The sequence below is a fragment of the Chrysemys picta genome, chromosome 6 (assembly GCF_011386835.1).
Source record: "Chrysemys picta bellii isolate R12L10 chromosome 6, ASM1138683v2, whole genome shotgun sequence".
NCBI classification, from domain to species: Eukaryota; Metazoa; Chordata; order Testudines; family Emydidae; genus Chrysemys; species Chrysemys picta.
This window is the reverse complement of record NC_088796.1, coordinates 60,285,661-60,300,670: the sequence shown is the minus strand read 5'-3', so window position 1 is coordinate 60,300,670 and position 15,010 is coordinate 60,285,661. Positions and strand designations below refer to the sequence as shown.

Sequence of the window (15,010 nt, the reverse complement as noted above, 5' to 3'; positions counted from 1 at the left end):
AATTTTAATCCAGGTATGTAGGCTTCATTGTTGTTATAGTGTGCTTTAAGGCTTGAAGGGACACTGAACTACACATCTAGTCAGTGTTTTAATACACAAGTTACAAGACACTACACCTGCCCTTGAGTTTTTGTGGTTTTATTATCACACTTCACTGTTTTTTCAAATGTTTGTCCCCTGTTCTTACATGTAAGACCCACACAAACAAATGTGGAAACTATGAAAATAGACTCTCTGGTGTGCAGTCAAATGCAGAAAGTAAGCAAGTTGAGAAACAGAATTGTTTAACTGAAGGGTTAGAGAAATCTTAGGCTATGAGTAATGATGGTAAAATTGACACTGAGAATTAGGTTGATGGTTGATTAAGGCTCTGTTACAACAGACAAAAAAATATCACTTTTTCACTTATGTGAACTCAGTTGAGTGAGTTTAACATAATTTGAAAAGTCGTCTGAATGCTTAAGACACCAGCTAGGCATGCTTTATGTAGCGTTTTGGTACCATGTAACTTTTGGTTAGAGTAGGGTTACCATATTTCAGCAAGCAAAAAAGAGGACGGGAGGAGCCCCGCCCCTGCCCCTCCCACTTCCCGCCCCCCCAGAACCCCCAACCCTCCCCCCGTTCCTTGTCCCCTGACTGCCCCCTCCTGGGACCCCTGCCCCTAACTGCCCCCCAGGACTCCACTCCCTATCTAAGCCTCCCTGCCTCTTGTCCCCTGACTGTCCCAACCCTTATCCACACCCCACCCCCAGACAGACCCCTGGGACTCCCACGCCCCATCCAACCACTCCCCACCCCCTGACAGCCCCCCCCCCAGAACTCCCAACCCATCTAAACCCCTCTGCTCCCTGTCCCCTGACTGCTCCGATCCCTCTCCGCACTCCTGCCCCCTGACAGCCCCCCCCAGAACTCCCAGCCCCCCACCCCCCCGCTCCTTGTCCCCTGACTGCCCCCTCCTGGACCCCTGCTCCTAACTGCCCTCCAGAACCCCACCCCCTACCTAAGACTCCCTGTTCCTTGTCCCCTAACTGCCCCCTCCTAAGACCCCCCCCAACTGCCCCCCCAGGACCCTACCCCCTACCTGTACCCTGACTGCCCAAAACTTTCTCCACTCCCCCCCAAAAAGCCCCCCCGTTTCTTGACTGCCCCCTCCAGAACCTCCCTGCCCCTTCTCCTGCCCCCTGACCCCCTTACCCTGCTGCTCAGAACAGGGTGTTGGGCTCTGTGCGAGCCGAGCCGGACACGTGGCTGCGCTCCCCAGCACAACAAAACCCGGTCCCTGGCCCTGCACAGTGCTGCTGGACCAGGCTGCAGGGGAGAGCTGCCGGCTCAGAATGCAGGGCGGATCCGGCTCCTCTACAGCTGCTCCGGAGTCCAGCCCGGGACTTTCCTGCAGCCCTCCCAGCTGCTCGCTCTGCTCTGCCGGGGGAGGGGGGAAATCCCGGACATTTTGAGTGCTTTACAAATTCCCCCCGGACGCTATTTTTAGAACAAAAAGGAGGACATGTCCGGGTAAATCCGGACGAATGGTAACCCTAGGTTAGAGGGGTGACTTTTTTTTTTTATTGAAATAGCTATACTGTTTTACAACCTCTAATAGCAGTATAAGGTTGTCTTAATACAGGATCACTGTGTCCACTGGGGGAGAGGATGGGGCGGTGGGGGGGGGCGGTGTTCTACCATTTAACTGTACTTGTATAGTTAGTGGTATAATGTCTGTGAAGAGATGCCATAAAACACATATGAAGCTGTTAGATGACAGCTAGCTGTGGGATTGAAAAATGCACCCTTTATGGCAAATCTTAATGAGCAAAAATACCCCTAATTTTTATTCTGTATTGATACATTTAAGTTAAGAATAAAGTACTTATTCTTTTGAAACTGTATTTTCTTTTAATACTTTCATAGTTCTGGAGTCTCGCAGCTCAATTGTCTGGGATTTATACAGGATAAAATTACAGTATGTGCAACAAACGATTCTTATCAGATGACAAGAGAACGTATGACCCAGGCAGAAGAAGAATCTCGCAACCGCAGTACAAAGGTCATAAAACCTGGTGGGCCATTTGTAGGTATGGTTGTATCTAACTTTTTATTCTAATAGACAATTAGAAGGTAGTAATTCTGACCGTCTTCAAGAGCATAACTTTTTAGTCTACTGACACTGTTTACATCAGAGCATCTCAATTTTTTTGGTAGTACAGTTTCACATCATCTATTCACACTGCCCCATTCACCTCTTCTCCTTTTTCTCTCTTGTTATGCTTCCTCCTTGTTCCCTAGCACATGCTGCCTAGATTTCCATTCTTTCCCAGAACCCTGTACATCCATTTCCTCAGTTCACTACTTCCTGTGCTCCTTGATTATTTCCTTCCCTTCTTAGACACTTAATATTCTCATTGTTTGTAACGATCATTACAAGTTATTTAAATATTACATTGTTCATGGATTGACCTACAGTGTTTCAATTTATAAAGCTATCAATATTGCCTTAACCTGTAGTCTGGAAAAGTGACACACTGAAGTTTTGGTATACAAGATCATAAACCTAGGAGCTACAGAAAAGTGAATTCTGTATGCAGTGTGATGAATGTATCTTGATTTTTAAAATCCAAATAGTCTGTTTTTATTATATAGAGATCCATGACAATAGAAACCATTCCATGCATAGTTAGGCAGAGTCTATAGTCGGTTTGAAATAGTACCAAGATCACAGAACCTAGAGATGTATAGCTGGAAGAAACCTCAAAATGTCATCTTGTCTATCCCCTTCCTCCGTCCTCATGCTGAGGCAGGGTCAAATAAATCTTTCTTAAAAACCTCCAATGATGGGGATTCCACAACCTCCCTTGGTAACCTATTCCAGCACTTGGCTATACTTTATAGTTAGAGAACTTTTCCTAATATCTGACCTAAATCTCCCTTGCTGCAGACTAAGGTATTACCTCTCCCTTTTGTCTTCATTGGATAAAGAGAACAATTGATCAGCATCCCCTTTTCAACAGCCTTTCACTATGTGAAGACTGTTATCAGGTCCCTCCCTCAGTCTTTTCTGAAGACTAAACATGTCCAGTTTATTTAACCTTTTCTTATGGGTCAGTTTTTCTAAACCTTTCATCACTTTTGTTGCTCTTCTGAGTCTCTTGAGGTTGTCCACATCTTTTCTAAAGTGTGGCACTCAAAACTGGACACAGTACTCCTGGCTAGAGCAGGACAGTTACTTCCTGTCTCTTACATGTGACAATCTTGTTAATGCACCCCGGAATACTAGCCTTTTTGTAACTGAATCACACTGTTTGCTCATATTCAGTCTGTGATCCACTGTAACCTCCAGATCCTTTTCTGCAGTACTAAGGTCTAGCCAACTCTTCCCCTTTTGTATTTGTGCATTTTATTTTTCCTTTGTAAGTGAAGTACTTTGCACTTCTCTTTATTGAATTTCATCTTGTTGATTTCAGACCAATTCTCCAATTGTCAGGGTCCTTTTGAATTCTAATCTTGTCCCCAAGATGGTTGCAACTCCTCCCAGCTTAGTGACATCGGCAAATTTTATAAGCATCCTCTTCATTCCATTATCCAGTTCATTAATTAAAATGTTGAATAGTACTGGAGCTAGGACAGACACCTGCAGGATCTCACTAGAAGTTTCATCACCCCAATTTGACAGTAAACCATTTATAATTATTCTTTGAGTGTTTTTTTCCAATCAGTTGTACACCCATTTCATCTAGACCACATTTCCCTAATTTGCTTATGAAAATGTCATGTGGGACTGTCAAAAGTTTTGCTAAAATCGGGATCATGTCTACTGCTTCCCCCCATCCACTAGATCAGTAACGCTATCAAAGAAGGAAATTGCATTGTTTGGCATGACTTGCTCTTAACAAATCCATGTTGACCATTACTTACGAGTTTATTATCCTTTAGGTGCTTACAAATTGATTGTTTAATAAGGTACGCCTGAAGTCCCTGCTCCCTTATTCGTATTAGTGATCCAGTCAACTGTAGTGACCCTCTGTAATAACAATATCTGGATGTGAATTTTGCCATATGGGAATGTAGAATTCCCTTTACACTTATAGTGCAAATGACCTCAGGAAGCACTCATCATGTTGTGCTCCAGCTTACACACTCTTCTTCCTCCTCCTTTATCCAGCAGTGACCTCTGAAAATCTGGAAAGAAAGAGCAAGATATTTAAATCTTACAACAGTACTTAGCTGCCTGCATTTAACATTCAAGTCCAGTTATACTGCAGTGCCGTGTTGGCCTACAGCAAGCCATCTTAAATAGGTACCTACCTGGCCTGTTGAAATGCAAAACTGAATATATGCTGTCTGTGAACTGTAGACTCCAGGAAGGCATATTTGCTTATACTGGAACTATATCTGCTGCTCCTCTGTACAGTGAGGATCAAAATTCCTTCTTCCTGTAGACTGCCTTCAAAGAACAGCCTTTTGTTGCTTTACTGACTGAGATGCCGGTGGGTTTTTTACTATTTTATTCCATTTTCAACATTCTGATGGGATATTCACCTATTTACTTAAAATTATGTTCTCTTGAACACATCATTCACTTTGGCTACCTAAGCCTTCTAATTCATATCAACAAGCTTTAAGATGAGAATGTGCTTACCACAAAGAAAATAAAAAAGTAGGTTCTATAGCCCTATGTCAGTCTCTCAGGATGTATTCAACTCCACTGAATTTTCAACCTCACATAGCTATTCCCTTCTTGAAGAAGCTGAGACAGGGATGGTTCTAATTCCTGTTAAGACAGGCCAAAAGTTTAGTATGGGTATGGAAGGATCTTAATACACTACAAATTTAAAACTAGGTTGCAATGAGGAATTTAACTGACTACAATTGTGTGAAACTAATCCAACTAAAATGACTCACTATTTAACACTGTTGTTCTAAAAATGCAAAGATTTATCTGTTCACATAGTTATGGTTATTTTTTAAACCAAAAGTGCAAGATCTAAGGCATTAATGTGATTCTAGGAATAGTTAAAAATGGTTGTTAGTCTACACTGCAAAATGGAAATTTTTGTATTATTCCAGGAGATGACAGCCAACATAGCTGATTTTCATACTATAAATGGAGTGGTTTTGTATGAAGTTTTGATGTCAAAGAAAGTATTTAAGAACCTGTTTTCTGGATTCCAGAGTGTCTAGCCTGTATTAAGGAAGAGGCCAGAGCCTCAGGAGTCTTAACACTCTCAGGTTTCTATTTTCCTACATAAGAACAGCCATACTAGGTCAAACCATTGGTCCCTCTAGCCCAGTATCCTGACTTCTAACCGTGGCTGGTGCCTTATGTTTCAGAGGGAAGGGAAAGAACAGGACAGTTATCGAGTGATTCATCCCGTCATCCACTCACAGTTTCTGGCAGTCAAGGTTTGGGGATATCCAGAGCATGGGGTTGCGTCTCTGACCATCTTGGCTGTTAGCCATTGATGTTCATAGCCATGAACAGTTCTAATTCTTTTTTAATCTAGGTTGTTTTTTATTTTGTTTTTTGTTTTGCTTCACAACGTCCCTTGGTAATGAGTTCCACAGGTTGACTGTGTGTTGTGTGAAGATATACTTCATTATGTTTGTTTGAATCTGCTGCTTATTAATGGCATTGGGTGACCCCTCTTTCATGTGTTGTCTGATAATTCTGTTCTTTACTATAGTTTCAACCAGTTTTCTGGTACTGAAGTTAAGCTTACTGGCCTGTACTTGCCAGAATCGCCTCTCTAGTCTTTTTTAAAAATCAGCTTTACGTTAGCCATCCTCCAGTCATTTGGTACAGTGGCTTATTTAAGCGATAGGTTACAGATCACAGTTAGTAGTGCTGCAGTTTCATACGAGTTCCTTCAGAACTCTTGGGTGAATACCATCAGAGCCTGTGACTTATTACTGTAAAATTTATCAATTTACTCTATTGACACCTCATTCTTGGACAGTTCCTTAGATTTGTCACCATAAAAATAGTGGGTCCCCTTACATCCTCTGCAGTGGAGACTGATGCAGAGAATTCATTTAGATTCTCCACAATGGTCTTGTCTTCCTTGAGTGCTCCTTTAGCACTTTGATCGTCCAGTGGCCCCACTGATTGTTTGGCAGGCTTCCTGCTTCTGAAGTACTTACAAAAACTAACAACAAATTTTTATCATCTTTTGCTAGTTACTCTTCAAATTCTTTTTTGGCCTGCCTAATTATTACTTGACTTCCCAGAGTTTATGCGCCTTTCTGCTTTCCTTAGTAGAATTTGATTTCCGCCCCCCAACCACTTCCTTTACTCTACTTAGCCATGGTGGCCTTTTTTGGTCCTCTTACTTTTTTTGTTTTGTTTGTTTTTGTTTTAATTTGGGTATACGTTTACTTTGAGCCTCTGGTCTGATGTGTTTAAATAGTTGCCATGCAGCTTGCAGGCATTTCACTCTTGTGACTGTTCCTTCTAATTTCTGTTCAACTAGCTTTCTCATTATTATTCCCCTTTTGGAAGATAAAAGCTACTGTGGTGTGTTTCTTTGGTTTCTTCCTCCCTACAAGGATGTTACATTTAATTACATTATGGTTGATACTGATCAGTTCAGGTATGTTCACCTCTTGGACCTAGTCCTATGCTCTGCTTGGAACTAACTCAATAATTGCCTCTCCCCTCTTGGGTTCCAAGATTAACTTCTCCAAGAAGCAGTCATTAATGGTGTCTAGAAATTTTATCTCTGCATCCCATCCTGAGGTGATGTACTCTCAGTTAATATGGTGATAGTTGAAATCCCCCATTATTATTGGGGTTTCTGGTTTTGTGGACTGTCTAATTTCCCTGAGCATTGCACAATTACAGTCAGTCACCATCCTGGTCAGATGGTTGATAGTACATTCCTACTGATATACTCTTATTAGTCAAGCATGGAATTTCTATCCATAGAGATTCTATGGAAGTTTTGCTTCATTTAAGATTTTCAGTATATTCAACTCTATGCTTTCTTTCATATATAGTGTCACTCCCCCACCAGGGCAACCTGCTCTCATTCCTATATATTTGTACTTTGGTATTACTGTGTCCCATTGATTATCATCATTCCACCAAGTTTCTATGATGCCTATTGTTAGGATCAAGATCCTAATTTAATAGCAGGCACTCGAGTTCACCCCCTTTAATATTTAGACTTACATTTTTATATAAGCACTTATAATATTTGTCAATATTTAGTTGTCTGCCTGTGTGATGTAATTGAATGGGACTCTTTTTTTTGTTTGTTTGTTTGTACCTTATCAACTTCTATCCTCTCCTCTTTCCTAGGATATATAGTATCCCCTTTAATAAATCCTCCCCTAAGGGATGTCCATCTGAATCACATGCGCCTTATGCCTGTCGGCTTTCCGCCAGCCCTTAGTTTAGAAACTCCTCTACAATCTTTTTAATTTTACATGCCAGAAATCTGGTTCCATTTTGGTTTAGATGGAGCACATCCTTCCTGAATAGGTTCCTCCTTTCCCAGAAGGTTCCCTAGTTCTTAATAAATTTAAAACCTTCCTCCCAATACCATTATCTCATCCACACATTGAGACCCTGCAGTTCTGCATGTCTAACTAGCCCTGCGTGTGGAACTGAAACCATTTCAGAGAACGCTATCAAGGAGGTCCTGGACTTTACTCTCTCATGCAGCAGCCTAAATTTGCCCTTCAGGACCTCTTTTACCTTTCCTTATGTCATTGGCACCTATGTGTATCATGATCACTTGCTCCTCCCCAACACTGCACATACATCTAGATATGTCTAAAGGTTTGCAACCCAGCAGGCAATCCACCACGCAGTTTTCCCGATCATCATAAACCCAACTGTCTATATTTGTGATGATCGTATCCACCTTTACTATTGCCTGTCTCATTCTAATAGCCTTCTGGGGGAGGGGACTCCAGTTATCTTCAGTGTGAGAGGATACCATGACATCATCTGGAAGGAGGGTTCCAACTACCGGAGAGTTTCCCTCCGCTCCAGCTTGATGTTCTCTTCCCCCGAGATTTTCATTTTCCTCAACAGCACAGAAGCTGTCAGACTGGGGGTGGGACCACTCTATTGTGCCCCTGAAAATCTCTATGTACCAAACTTATAAGGAATTGGGTTTGGAGGAACGCTCAGCTTTTAGCAAGTCTCAACTTTACTCCTTGATGGGAGCCAAAATAGTAAACCTATTACAGTAAAGTTCTTAGCATCAATAAATCTGAGTCCTGACTATAGTGGTAAATATTTAAGTGCTAAAAAAAGAATGCCTGGCCACTTTGCTTTGATTTTGGTGGGGAAGAGCTATTGCTACTAACCATTTATCTTTATGGAAAAATAGCCTGTTTGATTAAATAAGCTGTTGAACATGTTTACTTCATTATCTTTGGAGGGTGCCTTTACCAACATGCAGTATCACTTGAATTTATTGGGGAACAATGTTTTCTAGGCATGTAAAACTTTTCGTTAAAAAGAGCATTTTTGAAACTTCTATGGATTTGATCCTTGGAACAAAGGTGTTGCATTTGACAGGTTCTTTCTAGTGAGAAATGTCAGGTCAGTTACATGGATTGTTTGGGTACTGGAGGTAAAATAGTTTTTTTTTTGAAATTGTGTGGCACCAATGATTGGCTCTGACACTCCATTAATTAATTCAGTACTTGGTGTTGAATGTAAGTTTTTTTTGTTTTTTTTCCCCCCCCCCAATAAATTTCACAACCATATGGCTTGTACATTCACTTCCAAGTTATGGTGCTGTTAATATGTAGATTTGGGTTCCTTAGGCACCAATGGAGAACATGTTACTCACAAGAAGTACTTATTTTCATACGAGTTTTGTCCTCATTTAAAACATTAAAATATCCCATTAATTTGATGTTTAACTTTTCTCAGCCTGTAAATTACTTAAAATATTGAAGGCATGTATCTGTATAAACAGAGCAACATATCTTGCCCTCCTAGCAATATCATTTACATTTGGGTAATTTCATATCAAACTTTTTGAGTTCTTGAAATGATGCATTTTTATGATACCCTCTTTGGACTAAACAGTACTTGTACATATAACTCTCTGAGTTAAACTTTGGGAAAAATCAGATGTTAATAAATCATACAAAAACTATTAATTTCCCCCCCCCCTTTTTAAATTCTGGACTTAGGTAAAAGAGTACAGATTCGGAAAGCACCACAAAGTATTCCAGATGCAGTGCCTGAGAGGAAAAGGTCAACACCCATCAATCCTGCAAATACAATACGAAAGACCCACGTAAACAACAGTGTTTCTCAGCGACCATATAGAGACAGGGTGATTCACTTACTGGCACTGAAGACCTACAAGAAACCAGAGCTACTTGCTCGCTTGCAGAGAGATGGCGTTAATCAAAAAGACAAGAACTCCCTTGCAGCTATCCTTCAGCAGGTGAGAACATCTGGACAGGATGTCTTTCCTGCTCTTTCTGCTCCTTCTCCTGGTTGTTTAATATAGTTCAGGACATTACTGCCATATTTCACCTAGAAAAGCGAGGGTTCACTTTGGTGAATGACGGACACATTCATTGATACTGGCTGTTTGACAGACTTCTTGAAAAGCTGCCCTGTTTTGTAAGTACTTAAAACAAAACAAACTGGAAGTTTAATGAGTTATAGGGGAAGTTTGTACTATTGAAGACTTCTAAAGCTCTTCATGAGTGTTAGGGAACAATTGCTGGGTATATTTTTAGCTATCTTGTTCCTACTGCTGTTTTTTTCCCCAGGAGGCTTACTCTTGTAACTCCAAGCTGCTTAATTTGTGAACATAGTTTCTCTTAACTGTTCAGACTAATTCATTAAGGAACTACTTATGTTTCCATTGACAAGTTTACTAGCCCTTTTTATAAAGAGGAAAGCTGTTTTGGGGGTAACAATTATGCAGATTTTTTTCTCATTTAAACAAGTGTAGTGGACTATAAGTTGGTGCCTAACCACATTGAGTTCTATTTCAGTTCCAGGATAGCTAGTTAAATATTTTGTAACTCTTATTTAAATGTTACAATAAACGAAAATATTGGTGTTCTGTCACAGAAAATTTATTTAAATAGTTGGTTCTTCCCTAAGAAGATGAATGATATTTTAGAAGGAACTTCATATCTCTTTGCAAAAGAAAATATGGGGGGACCTGCTATTTATCTCTCTCCACTGTGAAAACTGACCATCTATTCTTTTGGTTCCTATCTTTCAACCAGTTACTGATCCTCTTATCCCATGGCTGCTTACTTTGCTAAAGAGCCTTTGGTGTGGGACCTTGACAAAGGCTTTCTGAAAGTCCAGATACACTATATCTGCTGGGTAATCCGTGTCCAGATATTGGTTGACACCCTCCAAGAATTCTAATAGATTGGAGAGGCATGCTTTCTCTTTACAAAAGCCATGTTGACTCTTCCCCAACATATTATATTCATCTTTTGTTCTCTCCATGAATGTAACTTTTTTTTGTAGTGGAGTTATAATTCTTTTGGAGAGGGTAGTGGATTTTTATCCTTCGCCAAAATTATCCTTAAGTTTGCGATCTGTAATTTTAGGCATGCTCTTGGACTCCTGGACTCAGAGTTGAGTTCTCATTTCATGTTCCATTATAAACAGTTGTGAAAAAAAATGCTTGCTAGGATACCTTTTTAACACTCTGCTTTGCCTATCCCCATATTGGCTACCAGGAGGCTGTAAATTTAGTCTCACTTCATTTTATTCATCTCTTAAAAAAAAAAAAAAAAAATTGGTATGGCTTAAGCCACCACTTACAGAATTCTTTTCATACATATTTACTGTAACTTCTATCTCCATAATGGTTAAGTCATTGACTTTTAAACCAGGAATAAGTGTCTTGTGTCCATTTGTGAATTGAGCAATAATAAATATGCTTAAATCAGTTTTTCAGACAGTAAGATTAAATTTATGTAAATTTTAAGTGTATGAAGTATTTTTATGCAACTGTTAAAGTGTGTTAGCAATTGTCATTTTCTGTAGCTTACTGTAATAGTTCTAAAAGATTAGGGTGACAGATTCTGAAACTTCAGCCATGGTGTAGCTGCGTAGCAAAGGAATTGGACCTAGATGAAACACTGACACCTTTTTAACCTGGATCAAAGAAAGGGATCACTAACAAACTTTGTACATCTGCCAGAACAATAAATTGAAAGTTTGAATAGTGCTTTTGTTAAAATGTCCGAGGTCAGGTGTCAGTTAATTGCATAGTTTAGTCATAATCTGTACTTGTATCTTTTTTACTTAGGGTGACCAGACATCTCGATATTTCGGGATATTTTCGAAGATCGGTTGGGACGCATTTTGTCCCGATATCTGCCGGCAGCACTTTTTATTTATTTATTTATTTATTTATTTTGCTCAGCCGGCTGGACTCGGCCCCTCTTCCTTCCCCCCCCCCATGTGTCCCAATATTCTTTCCCTCATCTGGTCACCCTATTTTTACTATGACACTGCAGTTCCCTTGTATAACCTACTGGTGCTAATATAAAATTCTAAAGGCCAGGCCTGTGTAAGTGCACAGTGGGGGAAGGGGGAGAAGGGTTCAATGATTTTTCTCCAATCCATCCGCCTCCATGATAGCGGTATGGAATATCTGTTTCAATGCCTGCTACCTCCCCAGCGCATGCACCTCTCAGAAAAGTGTGCCATGCAAAGTGCTTGAATTACTACTTGGCCTTCAGAAGCCAGCAAGGATAGTTGCTGGTTCAGTATAATGCTAACTCATCTTATTTCTACACTACAAAGTTTTTATTTTTAGTTCAGTTCGCTATCATTTCATCAGCAGAGTTCTAATAGACCTTTTATTAGAAAGTGTTATACCATAAATCAGGGGTGGGCAAACTATGGCCCATGGCTCAGCCCTGCTCTGGCTAGGGCGCAGGGTTGGGGGCCACACCCCGCGGCTCCCGGAAGCTGCGGCATGGCTCTGCTCCAGCTTCTACACGTTCCAATGGGAGCTGCAGGGGCAGTGCCTGCAGACGGGGCAGCATACAGAGCCACCTGGCTGTGCCTCCACATAGGAGCCAGAGAAGGGACATGCCACCGCTTCCGGGAGCCACTTTAGCTAAGTGCCACTCGGAGCCTGCCCCAGCCCTGATCCTCTCCCCACGTCCCTACCCCAGCCCTGATCCCCCTCTTGCTCTCCAAACCCCTCGATCCCAGCCCGGAGCACCCTCCTTCACCCCAAATCTATCATCCCCAGAGCCTGCACCCCCAGCCAGAACTTGCACCTCTGCCCCAGCCCTGATCCCGCTCCGAAACCCTTGGTTCCTGCTCAGAGCACCTTCCCACACCCCAAACTCCTCATCCCCAGGGCTCGCTCGCTCCCCCTCCCACACCCCAACCCCAATTTTGTGAGCATTCATGGCCCGCCATACAATTTCTATTCCCTGATGTGGCCCTCGGGCCAAAAAGTTTGCCCACCCCTGCCATAAATGGTCTTGAGTACGAAATATATTCACTTTTAGTTAGGGGCTGAAACTGAGAGCCTAAATGTAGTTACTGTTTGCACATGTAAGAAAGCATTCTTTATTGAAAGTACTACTGTTACCTTGCTGTTCCTAACAAATGGGTCTACTGTCTTTGATTTGGGTAACTTTTATTTGTTTCAGACAATATGGTGGATCACTAAAAGGCTTTACAGGCAAAATATAGGCATATACAAGTCCTAGTATTTGTTTTTTGAAATACAATATCACAACCAGCTATGACAGAATACATAAAACACTTTAAAAATGAGACCTGTAATAATACAAAACATACCTAATAAATGCAACAGAGGGTCCTGTGGCACCTTTGAGACTAACAGAAGTACTGGGAGCATAAGCTTTCATGGGTAAGAACCTCACTTCTTCAGATGACTTGCGTCTGAAGAAGTGAGGTTCTTACCCACGAAATCTTATGCTCCCAGTACTTCTGTTAGTCTCAAAGGTGCCACAGGACCCTCTGTTGCTTTTACAGATTCAGACTAACACGGCTACCCCTCTGATACTTGATATCTAATAAATGTACTCGATCCACTAGCACACATTCAGATACCCTCTTTCTTTGAGACTTAGTCCAAATTTTTTGGGGGGAAGGCAAATCTGCATAAATCACAATGATTGTGTCCATATGCTTTTCAGTGTACAAGGCTCTTTAATATCTTGACTAGGAGTAACAGGCAAAGGGCCGGTTTCTCAACTTCAGAGGTCTGTTACAGATAGTACAGTTTGAAGATCTGAAATGGGATTTGAAGGGGAAAAGTTGCCAAATTAATGCTTTGATGTGGCAGGCATCAGTGAGCACGGACTTTTACCAACATGACTTTTTTCAAATACATAAGGAAAGGAAGGGGGACCTATCAGAAGCTGTCTTAAAGCAGAGCACTAATAGGATGTATATGCTAATAAACAACAAGGCATTAACTAGTATGGAATTATGAGTACAACATTTTTTCCTGGCATTCATGGATATCTGTTTTGCATGTACGCTTGGAGCTTATCATAGATTTAGGTGTGGAACAGGGCATGTACATCCTTTTTCAGTTACATTTGTGCAAAATTTTACTTGTACCCTTATTGCATGACTAAAATGTATTGATGTACATGGCTGAAATTGTTTTACATCTTCATTAAACCAAAACTTTTTTAGGTATACTTAAAAAAAAAAATCAACTCATTAAACTTACAACAGTTTTTGTCCCTTTTTCATTAAAGGGAAAATTTAGTGCCGGGTCAAGTGTTGTACTATTTTGACAATCTCCAGTGGAATGCTACAACTTCATGTGGTTTCTAGGAAGTGTGCATGTACTAAACTCCATGACCCAGTCTCTGGGAAACAAGAATGGCTACCTATTTTTGTCATAATCATTTGGCTAGGTAAAACTGCTATTACTGGCACTGCAGCATGAGTTACCACTATTCTTAGTGCTGTGCCAATTTTCTTTTTTTTGTGATCTAGCATCATTGATGTCAGCAGAACTGTGTTGGCTGCTATTCCATTAGAAATACAGGAAAAATAAATGCTGGAATTATAATGTTATAATATATATATAATAAACACTGGAATTATAATGCACTTGAATGCCTAAAGTTAGAATTCTGCATTTGTATTTAGTCACGTAAATATGAATAAGCCTGACTAATGCACATTGACCTTCAGATCTTTTGAAAAATCAGGCCATTCTTTTATAAGTACCTAAATTCACACACCCAAGATTGAAAATTTTGGCATACAAAAATGTTCACTATATGAAAGATCTGTCCTTTATTGCCTTTAAAGGTGAAGGCTAGTAAATACAGAATACATTTTTCATAGTTATATTTTCAACCTGTATTTAAACTGTCCAATCTAATCTAGTATTATAACTTGTAGATAGCTTTAATATTTGTATTTTTAAATATATGTTTGTAGGTAGCCAACCTGAATCCCAAGGACAACTCTTACACTCTGAAGGATTATGTATTTAAAGAGATCCAAAAAGATTGGCCTGGATACAATGAGATAGACAAACAGTCACTGGAGTTAGTACTTTCTAGGTAAGTTCAATCTTTTTCTTTAAAGGTAGCAATAAAAGAATACATTGTTTGAGAAGTAACAGGCTTCTTTCTTCCCAAATAACGTAAGATCTATTAGAACATCTTTTTCTTGATTTTTTTCCTTGTAACCTGGAATATGGGTGATCTTTACAGAAAACTAAATTCATCTCAGAATGCCACCAGCACCAGTCATTTGGAATCTCCTCTAAGTTCTTCTAAAGATGCTGCATCTGCTTCTCCTTCCCAGGTATTTAATTTGTGATTTTTTCTTTACATTGCAATATGATGCAGTCAGACTTAATACATACGAGTTTTATATTGGTGTGAAAGCTTTAATAATGTAATGAGAAGGAACCAATACCCCTTCTAATGTATGAAGAAGGTGAAGCAACTATTTCTATATAATTGGACGGTGGCATAGAATATAACTTAAAAAAAAATAGTTGCACCATGGAAGACTGTGGAACTGATGTGTGGG

The 15,010-nt window shown here is 40.3% G+C and overlaps 1 protein-coding gene across 2 annotated transcripts in view; it reads left to right on the top strand.

Moving 5' to 3' along the window:
- The window catches only part of ELL2 (elongation factor for RNA polymerase II 2), a 61,901-nt gene that overhangs the window by 27,286 nt on the left and 19,605 nt on the right, over positions 1–15,010 (top strand). For both annotated transcript variants that reach the window (XR_010602240.1, XM_005306883.4), the window contains exons 4-7: positions 1,909–2,072; positions 9,154–9,413; positions 14,408–14,532; positions 14,686–14,779. Coding sequence is in view for 1 of the 2 variants with exons in the window: in XM_005306883.4 (XP_005306940.1) it covers positions 1,909–2,072; positions 9,154–9,413; positions 14,408–14,532; positions 14,686–14,779 (643 nt within the window). In the remaining variant the exon portion in view is untranslated. The remainder of the gene's footprint in view (positions 1–1,908; positions 2,073–9,153; positions 9,414–14,407; positions 14,533–14,685; positions 14,780–15,010) is intronic.